This window comes from Petaurus breviceps, unplaced genomic scaffold (assembly GCF_028583685.1).
Source record: "Petaurus breviceps papuanus isolate PSGF00001 unplaced genomic scaffold, PetGlider_PUasm1.0 118, whole genome shotgun sequence".
Classification (NCBI taxonomy): Eukaryota; Metazoa; Chordata; class Mammalia; order Diprotodontia; family Petauridae; genus Petaurus; species Petaurus breviceps.
The window spans coordinates 15,701,140-15,720,763 of NW_027185616.1; the positions used below are offsets into that span (position 1 = coordinate 15,701,140).

A 19,624-nucleotide genomic window follows, 5' to 3' on the forward strand; every position below is an offset into this window, starting at 1 on the left:
TGCAGCTCTAATTGGATGCAGCTCGGAGCGCGGCGTGCGTTTCACGGTGTGGGGGTTGGTGCATACAGAGGGTACCATAATGTAGCGTGTAGCGCAGGGGATCACCTTCACTACAGTAGCAATCTCAATAGGGCTTATTTTAGGGGGAGGGCTTATTTTAGAGGAATCTTACACAGTAAGGGGAGGGCTTATTTTCGGTATAGGTCTTATTATCGGGGAAACACGGTATTTATTCTATTTTCCTCCCAAAACACAGTGTCTCAAAAGTCTTCATGCAGTTTCAGGCTATTAAAATTTTAAACTGCATGAAGACTTTTGGGACACTCTATGTATATATACACATACATAGATACATACTTGTATATTTTTTAAGAAAATGGGATTAATAAAATAGAAATTGATTTAAAAGTGTTATTGGATTCATAGTACCTTATTTTTTGCCTCATGAATTTTTAGCATAGATGCTAACAATAAAACTACTATCATATTGGAGACCATGAGATATTTGTATATTAAAAATGTATCCTCAAGAAAAGACTGGGAATCACTGATTTTAGTTCTACCTTAATCTCCTTATCCTTGAAATCTTACTGTTCAATTGTGCATATGGTCAAGCAATGTTGAGTCTCAAAATAAGTTTTAAAGGATGAACTATCACTTTTAAAACACTCTAGATTGCCCATCTTTAGGTCAAAAATGAATTGACTAAGTATTAAATGATCAGTAATACTGACATTATTATTAGAAATATTAATTATTTCTCCATAATTTTCACAGTCTAGGGAATAGGGGAGAGCTTTGTATGGGTAGAGAGGACATATGCAGAATGAATGATGATAGAAACTTGGTTACAATTTAAAAAAAAAACATCACCATCAAACCAATGTCTCTATGTAAGTCATAACAAGGTTGCTATTTATATTAGCTAATCTTTTTTTTTTTTTGCTTTTTTTTTTGGAAGGGGGGAAGACAGGGCAATTGGGGTTAAGTGACTTGACCAGGGTCACACAGCTAGTAAGTGTTAAGTATCTGAGACCGGATTTGAACTGAGGTCCTCCTTACTCCAAGGCCGGTGCTCTATTCACTGCACCACCTACCTACCCCCAGTGTTGGCTATTCTTTTTCTTTTAAAGCACTTGGGGTTAAGTAATTTGCTCAAGGTTACATGGCCACTTATTTCTGGGTGTGGTGTTAAGTATCTTAGCCCAGAACTGATCCCAGGTTATCCCAACTCTGGGGCCAGTGCTTTTACTCACTGAGCCACCTGGCCACCCCTAAGCAATTGGGGTTAAGTAACTTGCTCACGGTTACACAGCCAGGTGTTTCTGGGTAGGTGCTAAGTGTCTGAGCCTGGAACCAATCCCAGGTCATCCTGACTCTGGGGCCGGTGTCCTTACTCGCTGTGCTACCTGGCCGTCCCAAGTGTTGGCTATTCTTGACTGCAATAAATTTAGTCCCATGAAGACGGGAAAATGAGAAGCAAGTTTTTCCCAATAGTGTGCGCACAAAACATTTCCCTTATTGTTTTTACATAATTATATTCTTCATTTTCTAATCTAAGATATACTTCAGCTCTTTAAGAAAGATTCACAATTTCATTGTCAGAGACGCTCCATAAATACACATCACAACCCCTCCCTGCCTCACTAGACAGTTTCATGAATTACTTTGCCCATAAAATGTATCCCTGTTGGTACAACTTTATGGTAATGAGTATCTTTAACCAATGAGTATCTAAACAAATAAGTCATTGAAGTTTTTCCAGCCAGGGTTTAGATGCCAGTGGCTTTAGCAATCCAAGGTCTCCTTCATACTATGAGGCATCACTGCAGGGCTTTCTTTTGGTGTAAGAATTCAAAATATGGCACAATTTATCTTTGTTCCACTAAGGCACTCTCCCTGAAATTTGTTTTTAAGCATTAGATGAAATGATTCACATGTACACAGGGCAAACTACATTACGGTGACTGAGAGAGGTTTATTTTTATTTTTTTAAGGAGAATAATTTTGCATCAGAACAGTTAGAGAAATGACTTGTGTCTGGCTAAGGGTCTACAGAATTTAAGTATATTAGAAATAGTCCTGTGATGAATTGGGGGAAGGAGATATTTTGGAAGATTGTGCCAATTCTTCTTATATAACACTTATGAATATGAAATTCTGAGATAGATGATAAGTATAATCTAAGTATTAATTTCTTTAAATAAGGAAGATAGACTAGATCTGTGACTTCATTGACATAGAGGATTATGGAAAATTCTTCTCCCAAATGCAGCTTAAAGTCTTAGTGAGTTGCCTAAAACACTCTCATGTTTAATGATTTGCCCAGAGTCACTATGTGTTAATAGGTAGAACTTGAATCCAGATTTTCCTGGTTTGATGACTAGCTCTCTATATGGATTATCATTTAAATAAGAATAATTTAAATGATACAGAATCTAAAGTGTCATCAAAATATTTCATTGATTTTGTGCCATTTTGGTCTACACAAATATTTTTAACTTTTTTTTTTCCTAATAGCATGGATTAGGATTTAGGTCTGAGGAAAAACACCAAACAAAGATTTGGTACAAGAACATGTAAAATGATATGATTTATATTTTATATGTCTCTAGAATTTTACCCAATAATGTTTTGAAAATAAATTCGAATAGAAAAATAAGTGATTTTGCAGTTGCAATTTTCATTAATTCAATTGTGAATTCAACTGGAAAGATTCATTAGAGACCTGCATGCTGGGTTATTAGATACCTTCTTTTCATGGGCAGAATTTTAAAGAGCAGTGTGATGTATGTTTAAACAGCTGCCTTTTAAAAAGAGTAGATGGAATGAAACTGCCTTAGTAATTCACTGCCTTTGAATACATAACAGTGATCAAAGATTAGTTATTAGTATTTTAAGTTATCCAGTAACAAAAAAAAAATGCACATTTGAAGAGGATCAAAGTAGGGAACCATATTTTACTTCAGGAAAATGAACTGTTGATCCAATTTTTAAACTATTATTGTTTATCATATTATATTGACTGCATAGCATTTATATGTTATATCACTGAGGAGGAGAAAGAAAAGTAGAATTTATAAACTTGAACATGTATTACTAGGAATATTAATAACAACTTAATTTGTATAATACTTTGTAACACTTCAAAATCCTTTCTAATATTCTAAATTTACCATTTTCTATTAGTAGAAATAATGCTAATTTACATTTGTATAGCTACTTATATTTCAAAACTTCCTATTTTTTGAAGTTAACCATTTATTAGTAGTAGTAATAATAATAATGTATGATTCTTTACATTTCAAAACATTTTCACATTTTCTCATTTGATCTTCCCAATAGTTCCATGAGGTAGAAAATGCAGGTATCATTATTATTTCACAAATGAGGAAAACGCAGATGTTAAATTATTTGTACAAAGTCATAAGACTATTTGATTCGTTGAACAAAAATTTAATCCCTACTATGTGTGTGCTGCTGTCCATGGTGCTGAATTTGCTGTATTAGCTGAGACACTATCTAAATTTCCTTACTTCTAATCCAGTGTTCTTTCTACCATATGGTATACTAAAAGCAGTGAAAATGTAATAAATCTAAACATGTTTAGAGTAACATTTCCATTTATCTCATAGAGTATATTTATAGCAAGTACTGTTTTATATTTTTATCATAGTACCAGTGTTAAGGAAGTGTCATGATAAAGAATGTTGTTCAATCATTTTCAGTCATGTCCAACTCTTCATGACCCTATTTGGTGTTTTCTTAGCAAAGATAATAGAGTGATTTGCCACTTCCTTTTCCATTTTACAGATGAGGAAACTGAAACAAATAGGATTAAGTGATTTGCCTAGGGTAATACAGCTAATGAGTATCTGAGGCCAGATTTGAACTCAGGAAGATGAGTCTTCCTGACTCTAGACCCAACACTCTATTTACTACACCACCTAGCTGCCCTGGTAAAAAGCATACTGATTCTAAAAAGAGGATTGACTTGAGAGACAGAGGACTTGGTTTCAAATCCTTCTTCTACTTATTCTCTGTGTGATCTAAGGCAAAACCATAGCGTCCTAGCTTGTAAAATGAGGAGGCTGGTCCATATTGCCTCTGAGGTGTCTTGCAACTTTTTAGATCTGTGGTTCTATGACATCGTGCTAGACAATTTTAACTTAATTTAACAATAAAATCCATAAATTTAAAGGGAAAACTTTTAGAGGAAAAATACTGGAGAGTAGGAAAGAAAGAAAATTGATATTTGGTCATTAAAAAAAGTTAAAATGCATACAAAGAATCCCATACCCAGGATTCATTTCTCTCCTCTAATATCACAGGTATACTCTTGTTGGTACTGAAACCATTGAATGCCTGGCAAGTGGCACATGGAGTGAAAATGATCATCAGTGCCTAGCTGTTTCCTGCGATGAACCTCCTGGCGTGGAACATGCCTCCCCAGAGACTAGCCACCGCTTATATGGAGATGTTGCTTATTACTACTGTGCAGATGGGTATAGCTTGGCTGGCAACTCCCAGCTGCACTGTAATGCCCAGGGGCAATGGGTTCCCCCGGATGACCAGGCTGTGCCTCACTGTATAGCTGATTTCTGTGAGAAACCCTCAGCTGCCCTGTATAGCATCCTGGAAACTGTAAGCAAAGCCAGATTTGCAGCTGGATCCATTGTGAGCTTTAAATGCATGGAAGGATTTGTCCTGAACACCTCAGCTAAGATTGAGTGTATGCGAGGTGGCCACTGGAACCCTTCTCCCATGTCAATCCAGTGTATCCCAGTCCGTTGTGGAGAACCACCAAGTATCAAGAATGGCTATGCAAGTGGAAGCAACTACAGTTTTGGGGCAATGGTGGCTTATAGTTGCAACAGGGGGTTCTACATAAAAGGAGAAAAGAAGAGCACTTGTGAAGCCACAGGACAGTGGGGTAGCCGCACACCTACCTGCCACCCCGTGTCTTGTAATGAGCCACCCAAAATTGAGAACGGATTCGTGGAGGTAAGAGGTTGATTAGCTGGAAATAGCGTATATTATAATTATAGTATAGACTATAGATATGGAGGCACTTGATACCTAGACCATCATGACACAAGTAGAATAGCACTGAGCAGTTAATGATTTAGAAAGTAAAGTCATTTAAAAAAAGGAAATAAAGTCACTAGAAACAATGATTAGTGACTTCTGCGAAAGGATGATTAAATGGTTTGGGGGTTTTTGTAATCTACTTTGAAAATAAAGCATGCATATGTATATATATATATATATATATATATATATATATATGCATTTTTCACATGTGTAATATAGTAGAATTTATATGATCACACATAATGTATATAGTCAACAATAACATCCATGACCAAGTATTAAAACCATGATCTCAAAATACAATAGGTTTAATCCTAGTGGCAAAAAGAGTATTGTGCTGGTGCCACTACCTTTAACAGTATCATCTACTGTCATTCATCCTAAGATGTGTGTGTGTGTTTGTGGATGTATCTTGGCCTTGACCTAAAATTTTAATTAGAAAGGACATATTGAATTTACTGCAGGCATTCTTTTCTTTGGGTGATAGGCCTGTCCCAAAAATGTTGGCTGAAGAGCATGCTTCCGTCAAACAAATTTTATTTCATAGAATTGTAGTATTGTGTGACACCTTGAGAGCTTATCTAATCCAGCCCCATATTTTCAGGCAGGTGGAGATCTAAACCATTCAGGCCAAATTATTGCCCATTGTTTCCTTTAGAGTTTCCAAGGATAGAGATTTCATAGTTCCTTTCATTAACTCATTCCAGTGTTTTATTCCCAAGCTGTTCAAATTTCTCCTACTTTGAAATAAGTCAATTTTGTCTTGTTCAGCCTTTCAAGCTATCCCTTCAATCAAACCCTTCAAATAGTTTGAATTATAAATTCTTTATATTACATTATTATTACACACAGTACATATTACATTATTATGATATTATATTGTAATATGTAATATGATATATGACAATATTATATTACAGGTGGGGACAACTTCCAAGTATATAAAAGGGAAATATCTTTTAGATGTAAGATCACCAACTTGCCCCAGGAAGAAACTAGAATTAACCAGGTCCTTTAGACCAAAATATTAATGTTTGAATACTTTTAAATAATATACCTATTATGCTAAATGGAACTGGCAGGTGTTTAAATACTATATTCAGTTATTCATATAATGATTTAAATTTCAAAAGTTTGTGTTTTCTATATGTTATCTATATAATGATTCCTACGGTGTTAATTCTATGGGTAATCACAATTTGTAGTTTTGTATACACACACGTATGTATGTATGCATGTATTCTTTTTTTCACCAGACCTGTGATTTCATTAATAGAGAAATATACCAGTAAGGACCCCTCTACTAATGCAGATCAGCACTTTCTCTTCAACTTTTAGTGTTTGAAGGTGACCTGGGGTATAGACTGAGAAGTTAAGGGTCTTACCTAGGATCATATAGTGTTCAGAGGCAGGACTTGAACCCAGGCCCTCCTCAATCTGAGGCCAGTTTTCCATCCCCTGTACACCATTTTTCTCTCATGTATACACACACATATATGTATATGTCATATATGTGTATGTGTACCATATATATGTATATCATATATAGTTGTATGTTTATAGATGTGTGTATGTGTATATACACATACTTCAAGGGCAATATAGAAATCTTTGAAGTGCTCCATGTGGTCATGGGCATTGGCTTAGTGACCTTTGCCATACAGTCATGGAAGTATACCTGCTTTATCTTCTCCTGACCTAGTACCAATAGAAAAGTCACAAAATCCTTGAGTATTTATAGGCTGCACTGTGTTCTGCTGATGTTGATTATACAGGTGACTTTGGGCACATTATAGTTTATAAATACACTCTTAAAAGCTTAAATGAAATTCTGGCAGGAGAAAAAATACTGTAACCAATATTATTACATTTACCAATTCCATATATGTCAAACCACTCCCATAGAAGTCAGAATTAGGTATTTCTATCTTATAGATGAAGGAAAAAGATAATTTCCAAAGTCTCATAACAAATTAGTTAGCATTCAGTTTCCTTGCCTAAAAGGCTTCTTGAAACTATGTCCTGATGAAAGAATACTGAGGTGCCCCAATTAAAGCTCTGGTTAATATTGTTAGTAATCAAAAATTTGGATCTAAAGTGCTTTTGCTAATATTGACATATTTTAAGTTAGTCAATGATTATTTGTATATGTCACTTTTTTTCTTAATGACTAGGTACTAAAGGCAGCAAGAATGAGAATTTCTGCCCCACCCCCCAGGTCTACCTGAGAGATGGCCCACATATCAAATTGACAGCTTCTATAGGGCAAAGTTTGCACTTTTAAAGTTATGTATTTATTTTGTCTAAGATCAATTTTGACATTGTCTTAGAAATTTTGAATGATATAGTTTGCTTAGGAATTTCTTTCCATCGTAGCCATGCTTGGTTATTAAAAAAAGGCATTTATTGAATACCTACTATGTACCTAGTAGCATGCTAGTTGCATAATGTGAATGGCTCACCTGTTCCAGTTTCCCGGTGCTATTTTTACCTTCTAACTCTAAAAAATAGAGCACAATATTTAGAAAATGTTCTAAATACCACGGCTTGCATGGTCCTTTTTCCTTGTGGGCATTTTAATTTCATTGCCACTTGGGTATTTTCTTCTCAATGAATAAAATTATCTGATTCACCATGATTACACTTTTGGTTACATTTTTCAAACATGCCCTATTGTTTTATCCCCCATTATACAGAGTTCAACTGGGAAGGTCTTTGAAAGTGAAGTGAGGTATCAGTGTAATCCAGGATACAAGATGGTGGGGAATCTTATATGTGTCTGCCAAGCCAATCGCCAATGGTATTGTGAATCCCCTCCAACCTGCATTCCCCTCAGTTGTGGGAAACCTCCATCTCTCCAGAATGGCTACATCAGAGGAGAAAATTTTGAGGTGGGATCCAAGGTTCAATTTTTTTGTGATGATGGTTATGACCTTATGGGAGATGCTTCTTGGACATGCCAGAAGTCAGGGAAGTGGAACAAAAAGCCCAACCAAAAATGTATACCAGCCAAGTGCCCAGAGCCACCCCTGCTGGAAAATCAACTTGTATTAAAGGAACTGGCTCATGAAGTTGGTTTGGTGCAGTTTTCCTGTAAAGAAGGTTATCTTCTCCAAGGACCCTCTGTCTTGAAGTGCTTGGTGTCACAACAGTGGAATGGCTCTTTTCCTTTTTGTAAAATGGTGCTTTGCCTCCCACCTCCACTCATTTCCTTTGGTGTTCCTGAATCTCCCCCTGCTCTTCATTTTGGGAGTATTGTCAAGTACTCCTGTGTAGATGGGTTTTTCATGAGAGGAGATCCCACTACCTCTTGCCAAGCTGATGGTACATGGAGTATTCCACTGCCAGAGTGCGTCCCTGTTGAATGCCCCCAGCCTGAAGAAATCCCCAATGGCATCATAGATGTGCAAGGTCTTGCTTACCTCAGCACAGCCTTGTACACATGTAAACCTGGCTTTGAATTGATAGGAAACATGACCATCCTTTGTGGAGAAGATGGGCACTGGCTTGGAGGAAAACCAGCTTGTAAACCCATCGAGTGTCCAAAGCCCAGTGAAATTCTAAATGGCAAACTTTCTTACACAAACCTGCATTATGGACAAACCATTTCATACTCATGTGACCGGGGTTTTAGCCTCGAAGGACCAAAAACTCTGATGTGTTTAGAGACAGGGGATTGGGATGTAGCTGTTCCATCTTGTAGTGCTATTTATTGTGATCCCCCACAACCTATTGAAAATGGCTTTGTGGAAGGAGCAGATTACAGCTATGGTGCCATGATTATCTACAGCTGTTTCCCAGGATTCCAGTTGATGGGCCATGCCATGCAAACCTGTGATGAGTCAGGGTGGTCTAGCTTTATACCAACATGTCTTCCCATAGACTGTGGTCTTCCTCCCCATATTGATTTTGGAGACTATGTGAAAGTAAAAGGACGAGAAGGATACTTTGATCAAGAAGATGATGCTATGGAAGTCCCATACCTTACTCCTGACCCTCCTCATTCACTTAGTCCAATGGACAGTACCCAGAAAAACATGAAAGGCTCTACAATTATACAGATACCAAACTTTTTATATGGTACTCTAGTTTTATATTCTTGTAATCCTGGTCATGAGCTTTTGGGTAATCCTATGCTGATTTGCCAAGAAGATGGGACTTGGAATGGCAGTGCTCCTGCCTGCATGTCAATAGAATGTGACTTGCCTAGTCAGCCAGAGAATGGCTTTTTACATTTTACTGAGAACACAATGGGAAGTGTGGTACACTACAGCTGTAATCGAGGGCATGTGCTGGTGGGCTCTAGTGAAAGACTTTGTCTGTCAAATCGACAGTGGAGTGATACTGCCCCACACTGTGAGGTAATTTCATGCAATAAGCCAAACCAACTAATGAATGGATCTATTCAAGGAGGAAATTACACATACCTGAGTGTGTTATATTATTCATGTAACCCTGGGTATGAGCTGAATGGCTCCAACAGAAGAACATGTCAGGAAGACAGTCAGTGGGATGGGAATGAGCCAATTTGTATCCCTGTGGCCTGTGGTCCACCCCCAGTCTCAGAGAACAGCCAGGTGAGTGGGGATGAGTACACATTCCAAAAGGAGGTTGTATATACTTGCAATGAGGGATTCCTGCTTGAAGGGTCTAGGAGCCGAGTTTGCCTGGCCAGTGGGAGCTGGAGTGGAGTCACTCCAGTCTGTGTGGCTATCAAGTGTCCTGCACCACCACAGATTGTCAATGGAGAAGTGAGTGGACTGGAACACAGCTTTGGGAAGGAAATAGATTTCCATTGTCATGAAGGCTACATCTTGCGTGGTACCACAAAGCTAACCTGTCAGGTCGATGGCACCTGGGATGGAGAAGCACCTCTCTGCAATCCAGTCAACTGTGGCCCCCCTGAAGATCTCTCCCATGGCTTCCTAAATGGTTCCTCTTTCTCTTTTGGAGACTACGTACAGTATGTGTGCTTTCCTGGTTATGAGCTCCACGGCTCTCCTTTGAGACAGTGTCTTTCCAGTGGCTTCTGGAGTGGTAGTCCCCCTTCTTGCCTGCCTTGTGAGTGTCCTGTGCCCCTGATTCAAAATGGGCTCATTGTTGGGGAAGATTTCAGTTGTGGAAAAGTTGCCCAGTTTCAATGCCTTGAAGGCTTCAAGCTCCTGGGGCCTTCTGAAATTACCTGTGAGGCAGCCGGGCAGTGGAGTGCTGGCTTTCCACTCTGTGGGCACATTTCTTGTGGTCCACCACCAACAATCTTAAATGCATTCATCAATGGGAGCAGTTCTTTGGAGGAGAACGCAATAACCTACAGTTGTGTGACTGGCTATGTCATGCAGGACAGAGCTGACTTGATTTGCACGGAGAAAGGGGCATGGAGCGAGCCCTACCCAACCTGTGAGCTCCTCTCCTGTGGACCACCACCTTCTGTAGCTAATGCAGTGGCAACTGGAGAGGCACACACTTACGGAAGCAAGGTAGAGCACAGGTAAGGTAGCCAATCTGCAGCAGGAAGTCAACTTTCGTTGTATCATAGACTTCTTGGGCAATCTGGTGAAGCCTAGAGATCCCTTCTCCTAATGATGTTTTTAAAATGCATATGATAAAATATCTAAAATTACAAAGGAAACCAATTGTATTTAAATACAACTATGAAAAATAAATTTAAGTCACAGACCCCCAGGTTAAGAACCCCTGCTCTAAAGTCTCTAAGAGACATAAGCAGGAAAAGTTTAAAGGGAAAATAATTGACAGGTTTTCAAAAATCAGCTATTATGAAATGAATGTGTTACCAATAAAGTCAAAAGCAGTTATTTAATGCCTATTATATGTGATGCACTGTGTTAAGGACTGGAGGATACAAAGAAGTCAGTGATACCCTCCAAGGCTTGGCCTTATGAACTCCAGAGTTTTTAGAATAATAACTTACATTTTTATAATGATACACAGAGTACTTATCCTATGTCAACTCTATGGGCTAAGTAGTAATAATAGGGACCAGACCTCTCGTTTCATTGGTATAGGGAACTCCCAGATGAGAAAACTCCCTCTACCAATACAGCTTAGCAACTTTTCATCTTAGGAAGTTGCCTAGAGCACTGACAAGATGTGTCAGAGGCAAGACTCATACCTAAGTTTTACTGGTTTCAAAGTTGGCTCTCTAGCCATTACACTACAGGGCCTCCATGGGATAGATGTTTGAACATTTGTCCAAGGTCATACAGAGAATGATAGGGACTAGAGTAGAACCCAGGTCCTCTAAATTCCAAATCTGCCATTTTCCCCCACTAAATTGACCCATGTTTGGCTTCATCCTACCCAGAATTGCTAAATAGCCATTATAATGTTTGGAACTCCATCCAGTGGTTATTTTTTAAATGTAACAATGTTCTAATAACAATCGTAATTTTCATAATTGTCATAATATATTGATTGGGAGATCAACTCTTCAAGGGCTTTGAAAGAAGGTAAAGATTTCAGCGGGTGGCATTGTGGAGAGGATACTGAAGTAGAATGATGATGGTGTAAATGGAGAGCATTCACTAGAAATGAGAATTATTATGAGGTTAGCTTGGGATATGGGGAAAAGGGAAGACCAATGGGATTATAGGATTTAGAACTGGAAAGAACCATAGCGATTATCTAATCCAAATTTGTTATTTCATGCATGGGGAAACTAAAGCCTAGTGCAATTAGGCAGCTTACCTATATAAGAAGTTGTAGTACGGTGAAGAGAATTCTGACTGTGTGTTCAAAAAACCTGGGTTCAAATCCCACTTCAAACACTTAATATATGTGACCTTAGCCAAATCAGTATATCTTCATAGGCCTCAGTTTCCCCAATTACCTCTGAATACTCTTCCAACTCTAGGTCTATGATCCTATGATCTGTCTGAAATCACATAAGAAATAAGAAAGAGGGGGCAGCTAAGTGGTATAGTAAATAGAGTACCAGCTCTGGAGTCAGGAGGACCTGAGTTCAAATCCAACCTCAGACAGTTGACACTTATGTAACTGTGTGACCTTGGGCAAGTCATTTAACCCCAAATTGCCTTGCCTTTCCCCCTCCAAAGGAAAAAACAAATAAATAAGAAAGAGAGCCAGGGTTTTAATGTAAGACTTCTGACTCCAAATCAGAGTTCTTTCCAAGATAACTCTCTGGTTCTGAAGCTGAGTGTCAAGGAAGATTTGGTGCTAGAAATATGGAAATTGGGAAAACAGGACAAGTGCTGAGGTAAAGATGGCAAGTTTCATTTATATGTATTGAATCTGAGATGTCAATTGTAACACCTAATGGAGCTGTCCAGCAGGTAGTATGATGTACTAGGAAAAAACACAGAATTTAGAAGATTTGGGACTTGGTTCAAATCCTGGTCCTGTTCCATAACAATTGTGTGATTTTGATCAAATCATGTCTTAGTCTATCCAAGTCTTAGTTTCTTTATCTGTATGTAAATGGAAAAAACAATACTAATAACTACCTTCTTCACAAGGAGGTTATAAAGTGCTTTGAAAACCTTAATTGTGAGTTATTATAATAAATGTGGAGCTAAAACTCACAGGAGAGATTATTCAGGCTTATAGATCTAAAGGTCAGGAGCAAAGAGATAAAACTGATGTATGTAAATGAGTGTGCTCACTAAGTGAGAGGGGATGAAGGGGAAAAAAAGGTCAAGGACAGGGCCTTCATGAATACCTGCATTTAGGGGATGGGAAAAGGAAGATGAGACCAAGAAGAATGTCTCTAATAGGCAGGAAAAGAAGCAAGAGAGATTAATGTCACAGAAGCCAAAGGAGAAGAGAGTACTGGGTAAAAATATCAATTCAGGAAAGTCAAAGAAGATGAAGAGCAGGAAAAGGTCTTTGTATATGATGACTTACAGATCATTTTAAATAGACATTTTGCTACCATGATGGGGATGGAAGCCCAATTCTAAGCATTTGAAAAATGAGTGCGTAGTGATAAAATTGAGGCAGCAAGTAAGACTGATGCTTTTTAAAAGCTTGAGTGTGGGGGTGGCTAGGTGGTGCAGTGAATAGAGTACCAACCCTGGAGTCAGGAGGATCTGAGTTCAAATTTGACCTCAGACACTTAACATAAAAACTAGCCATGTGACCTTGGGCAAGTCACTTAAGCCCAATTGCCCTCCAAAAAGCAAAAAAAAAGGGGGTGGTTAGGTGGCACAGTGAATAGAGCACCGACCCTGGAGTCAGGAGGACCTGAGTTCAAATCCAGCCTCAGACACTTAACACAAAAACTAGCCATGTGACCTTGGGCAAGTCACTTAACCCCAATTGCCCTCCCCAAAAAAATCTTGAGTGTGAAAGGAAAGAGTAAATTTGGATGATGGCTTAAAGGGGTAGAGGAGACAGTGGAAGGATTTTTTTAAAAAACAGGAAGATCAGAGTACCTTTGTGAGCAGAGGAAAAGTAGAGAAGGGAAAAGTGAAGATTAGGGAAAGAGAAAACAAATGAAGCAAAGACCTGGAGGATAGAGGAGGAGAAGGGCTCAAGGGTGCAAGTGAAGAAGTCAGTCTCAACATAGAGGACAATCTCATTCTCTGAGACTAAAGGGAAAAAGGTGATCCTGGGTAAAGATCTTTAGAGGTTTTCAGGCAGAGTAGGCAAGAGGGAATTAATTACAGATGGCCTATTTTATCAGGAAAATAGGAGGTAGAAGGGCATGGGGTAGAAATAGGGGATTGAGGAAGGATAAAAAAAAAGATTTGGGACAGCTGCCATGGTGAATGTAGTAGTGAGTCATTCAGAGATGAATAGAAGAGCAGCCATGGAACTTTGAGGGTTAAGTCGAGGTGACCTACCCAGATGGCAGAAATAATTCAATATCACCTGTGAGATTATCTGGCAGATAGTCTTGGGGAAATTCTTGGCTTGTTTTCCTGGAAAACCTAGTACTTTTTTTATACACACACATAGACATACACACACACACACACACACACACACACACATACATTCAGGTAGGTAACTTGTAGTCTTAAACTGATGGAGAACATCTCCAAATTATAACCTTAAGTTTTTAAAAAGAGAAACAATTAAAATATTCCCAATAGGTGTTGTTCCACACTCCCAAATCAAATAAAGATGCCTTCAAATTTTGTAATAATTAGTCAACTTTTCATAAGCCTACTGGCTTATCCCTTATTTATTTTAAGTTTTTTTTTATTGTCATTAAGAATCTATGGTATTCAAAACCTGCAGAGAAATCAAAGAGAGTAAAGGTGGAGAAAAGATCATCAGTTAAGAGATTTTGAGAGAGCAGTTTCCTTACAGTGGTAGGTTTGAAAATCATATCAAAATATTGGATGATAGTCTGTGGAAATGGTAGAGACAAATGTCTTTAAGAACAGCGAGAACTCGGCATGTTTCTAGATAGCAAGGAAGGAGTCAGTAGGTTAAGAGAAGAATTGAAGATGTAAGAAAAGAGGTCTGACAGGGTAAGCTCCCCAAGAAGATAACCCCTTTAACAATCTGAAAATGTAATTACTCAACCACTTGAACCACACGTTGACATGATTTCTCATGCAACTGCAGTAACTTCCTTACCTTACTTTCCTGATTTCTTTCTTTCTGCCTAGAAATCTGTTCGGGTATCATTAACTCTAATTTTTTTTAAATGCCACTTTTGACCTTTCAGTCCAGTCAGCCAATAAACATTTATTAACGAGTATGCCAGGCACTGTACTAAATGCTAGGCATACAAGCAAAGGTGAGGTATAGTTGTTTTTGAAGAACTCATAGTTTAATAGGGGGGATATAACATGAAAATAACTATGTTTAGCAAACAAGCTAGCTAGCAGGACAAACTGGTAGTGATTAACAAAACAAAGGCAGTAGAGTTAAGAGAGATCTGGAAAGGCTTCTTAGTGTAGAAGTTGGGATTTTAGTTGGGACTTAAAGGAAACCAGAAGGCAGAAATGAAGAGGAAGAGGATTCAATACATGATGTGGGGCAGCCAGTAAAAATGCCTAGAGTTGGAAGATGGAGTATCATGTTGAGGAACAGCGAGGAAGCCAATGTCACTGGATCAAGGAGTATGTGGAGGTAGTGTAAGGTATAAGAAACCTGGAATGGGGCTTTGAACACCAGAGAATTTCATGTTATTTCTTCCAGGTAATAGGGAACCTTTGGCGTTTATAGAGTAAGGGGGTAGTAACAAGGTCAGATTTGTACTTCAGGAAGATCACTTTGACAGGTGAGTGGTAAATGGGCAGATCAACCAGCAGGTTATCTCAACAGTCCAGGCATAAGGTGATGAGAGCCACTCCCTACCTTGGCAATGTCAGAGAAGAGAAGAAGGTATATGCAAAAGATGTTCTAAAGTTGAAATTGACAGGATTTGGCAACAGATTTTGATGGGAGTGGCAATGAAAGAGTGAGGGGGCAACTTGGTGGCACAGGATAGAATGCCCAGGCCTGAAGTTGAGGATAACACCTAGCTTGTGAATCTAGGGGACACAGAGGACGGTAACGGTAGTGTCCTTAAAGTAATAGAGAAGTTTGGAAGGAGGGAGGGCTGGAAGGTAAGGACAATGAGTTCAGTTTCAGACATGTTGAGTTTAATGTCTACAATTCAAGATCAATATAATAATATGTCTACAATTCAAGATCAATAGACAATTGGAGATGTTAGAGCTGGATAAGTAGATTTAAGCATCATCTGTATAGAGATGATTTAATCCACGTGATCTGATGAGATCACCAATCAAACTGTATAGAGAGAGAGAAGAGAAAAGGGTCCTGGACAGAGCCTGGTTGGACACCCACTGCTAAAGGGTGTGACCTGGATGAAGATCCAGCAAGTAAGACTGCAAAGGAGTGATCAGATAGGTAGGAGGGGAATCAAAAGAGTAGCCCATCTCTTTCCTTGCTTTTACCGTTAAATTGCTTTAACAAGTTGTCTCTTCTGATTCCTTCCCTTCTCATGACCTTCTCTCATTCCTACAGTGAAGCTTCTTGTCTTGCTGCTTGAATGAAAATGTTCTTTTAAAGGTTATCAATGACTTTCTAATTGCTAGATCCAGTTTAACTTTCTACTTTTATCTCCTATTTGTCCTGTATATAGCTTACTTTGTATATACTTGTTGGCAGCCTTTCCCCCCCCCCATTAGATCGTAAGTTCCTTGAAGGAAGAGACTGTCTTTTGCCTCTTTTGTATCCACCATACTTAGCACTGTTCTTAGCACAAAGGCAGCACTTCAGAAATGCTTATTGATTAAACATTCTTCATCCTTGTCTTCAGCTGCTGATGCTACCTACTAACCCTAACTATACATGCTCTTACCCCTCAACCTCAGATCGTATACACTCTTGCTTTGACTCCTCATCTGTAACTCTCTTAAGTCTAGCCCTTTTAGGTCAGTACTCACCAAAGCTCCATCCTTAGCCATTTTCTCTTCTCTCTTGTCTTTTGTCCCTTGGCAGTCTTATTCTCATAGCTTTAAAGATCATCTCTGTGCAGATAGGTCCTAAATCTGGGTTGGTCTCCTATCTTAGCTTCTCTCTTCTGAGCTCCAGAATCTTCTCAGGTCTAATCAGGACATAATATTCCCACTTCTCCAACATTTCTCAGCTCCATCTTTCCTTCTTCATCCCTTCTGCTGCCGCCCTTCTTCTGCAGACCCATATGGTCACTTGTCTGAACTAGTCTCCTTAGAGAACCTTTCCTTTCCCTACTTTTCCTTCCATCCTTCATGATTCTTGGGCATTGATTTGGTTCTGTCACTTCTCTGTTAAAAATCTCCACTGATGCCCTATTGCCTACTAAAAATTAATAAATTCAAACTCCTCTTCCTGGTATTCAAGGACTTCCAAGGCTTAGCAACATTCTACCTTTCCAAGCTTATGAAAAATTAATTCCCAGCAACACCGCCACTCTGCCTTAGATCACACTAAATAACTGTCTATCCCTCAAATTTATATTGCACTTTCACATCTTTGTATCCTTCAGTCTGTATCATGTGCCTGGAATGTTTTTCTATCATTTGCTTGTTGAATTTCTACCCATTCTTTAAAATTCAACTCAAATATCACTACTTTCAGGAAGTCTTCCTTGGTAACAATCTTCCCCCTCGTTCCTAAACTTGGTGCTTTGTTTTGTAACACCCGGCTGCACTTATCATGTAATATTGTATATGATAGCTGTCTGTGTTGATTTCTTGTCTTCCTATTAGACTATATGTTGTCTTATATAAATATTGTATCTTCCCCAGCATGGTGCTTTACACACTATAGGCACTCAATAAACATGTTTTTCAATTTCACACTAAATACTGAAATCACCTACAAAACTGATGATTCCCCATGGTAAAAAGTGTTCCATTTATCTAACTTACCCCTTCCAGAGTTTGTGAAATTAGTTTCCTTTGAAAGGTCTAAGTTTGGAGCTTAGCCTGACCTGTGCTGGAACATAGACTATATTTGGAATGAAAATAGATCTGCTTAACATGACTAGTGTGAAAATATGTTTAATAGGAATGTATATGTAAAGCCTAAATCAGATTGCAGGCCATCTTGGGGAGGGAGGGGGAAAAATTTAAAACTTATGGAAGTAAATATTGAAAACTAAAAATTAATTTTTTAAAAAAGAAAGAAAATAGGGGAGGCCAGGTGGCTCAGCGAGTAAGAGCACTGGCTCCAGTGTCAGGATGACCTGGATCAAATCTGGGCTTAGATACTCAGCACCACACCCAGAAATAACTGGCCATGTAACCTTGAGCAAGTTACTTAACCCCTATTGCTTTAAAAAAAAAAATAGATCTACCTATCCACCAAAGAAATAAACAAAAAAGATGGCAATGTTAATAATGTTGAAAGCAAGGCTTGCTCTGAATAAGCCATAATATGGATGTTTGTGCACTTACCATGATATAGTTATACTTGACAAAGTATCTTCTGGCTTCCAGTTTTGACATTTGTTGTCCTCAGGAGATATGCCAAATAAAAAAGTTCTCTCTCCCCCTCTCTCTCATTATTCTTTCATCTTTATTTCAGGTGTCTGGAAGGTTATGTGATGGCATCAGATACAGATACAATGACTTGTCAGAAAGATGGCCATTGGTCACCTGACAGTATCTCCTGTATTCCTAAGAAATGCTTCCTACCAACAGATATGGACAAGATACTTGTTCTTGGTCATGAGTTCAGTGTGAATAAACAAGTTTCTATATCATGCATAAAAGGATACACTTTGGAGGGAGCTAACACTTCAACATGTCAGGTAAGACTTTACTTCCTAAGAGCAAAGTACACTGCTTATTCATACACTAACATGTAGCTACTATCCTGGTATCTTGTAAAGGAGTGAAGATTTTATTTACATAAATACTGTAACAATACTATCTTTTTTTTTCTTTTTGGAGGGGGGAAGTTAGGGCAATTGGAGTTAAGTGACTTGCCCAAAGTCACACAGCTAGGTTTTTTGTGTGTGTTAAGTATCTGAGGCCAGATTTGAACTCAGGTCCTCCTGACTACAGAGCCTTCTATTCACTGTGCCACCTAGTCACTCCCAAAATGATCTTTCTAATCCAAAAATTGATTACTTGAAATTTCAAGTGCAAGGGGTCAGTGTACAAAGTGCCCCAACACCTCTTCATCAAATTGTCAATGACTCCCTGTCACTTCCCAAGCAAAGCTCACAATTCATGCTAGGCATTCCAGTTCCTTGTAATCTGGCACCTTTTCAGCCTTATCTTACATTACTATACTCTATGCATTCGACACTATGACCAAAGTGGTCTATTCTCTGATCCTTAAAAATGCCCTGTCTTTATTTATCTGGCACCTAGAATATCCTCTTTTCTCCCCACTTGACTTTTCTCTCTTTAATTCCCATGTATTCTTTAAAGCCCAACTCAAATGTCACTTTGCCCACGAAGTCTTCCCTGATCTCCTGTAGATGTTCATATTTCCCCCCTTTAAACCAAACTTTTTTTGCATCTCTCAAATGCACTTATCAAATAATGCACTTTATGTTAATCTGTTGTTGTATTTTATTTCCTTACTAGACTGTAATTATAATCATAATTTACATTTATGTAGCACTTTGAAGTTTTAAAAATGCTTTTATATTATTATTTTGCTTAATCTTCACAACAACACTATGAGGAAGGTGTTGTTTATTCCTAGTTTGCAGATGAGAAAATTGAGACTCAGAAAGGCCACATGGCTTCCTGGCATCACAGAGTTAGGATGCATCAAAGGCAGGACTTGTACCAGGTCTTCCTGTCTCCAAAGATCAGCCCTCTGTCCAGTAGGCCATGCCGCTTCTCACCTTGCACATAATAGGCACGTAATAAATATTTATTGGATTGAATTGAATTCTAAACCATACCATAATTTGAGACCTTACAAACAGGATCTTTCTTCCTTTTATGTAATGTATCCACATATACGTAACCATTATATTTAGCCATCCTGAAAGTTTTTGCATAGTAAGATAACTTTGATTTTTGTTTACACCAAACATCAAAGATTTCATTTATACAGGCTTTTGTTGTGCTGAATAACA

The 19,624-nt window shown here is 38.4% G+C and overlaps 1 protein-coding gene across 1 annotated transcript in view; it reads left to right on the top strand.

The window, feature by feature from the left end:
• SVEP1 (sushi, von Willebrand factor type A, EGF and pentraxin domain containing 1) overlaps positions 1 to 19,624 on the top strand; it is a 355,921-nt gene that overhangs the window by 254,778 nt on the left and 81,519 nt on the right. Inside the window, exons 37-39 of the mRNA XM_069086632.1 lie at positions 4,332 to 5,004; positions 7,791 to 10,582; positions 18,109 to 18,334. Of these exons, the coding sequence (XP_068942733.1) occupies positions 4,332 to 5,004; positions 7,791 to 10,582; positions 18,109 to 18,334 (3,691 nt within the window). The remainder of the gene's footprint in view (positions 1 to 4,331; positions 5,005 to 7,790; positions 10,583 to 18,108; positions 18,335 to 19,624) is intronic.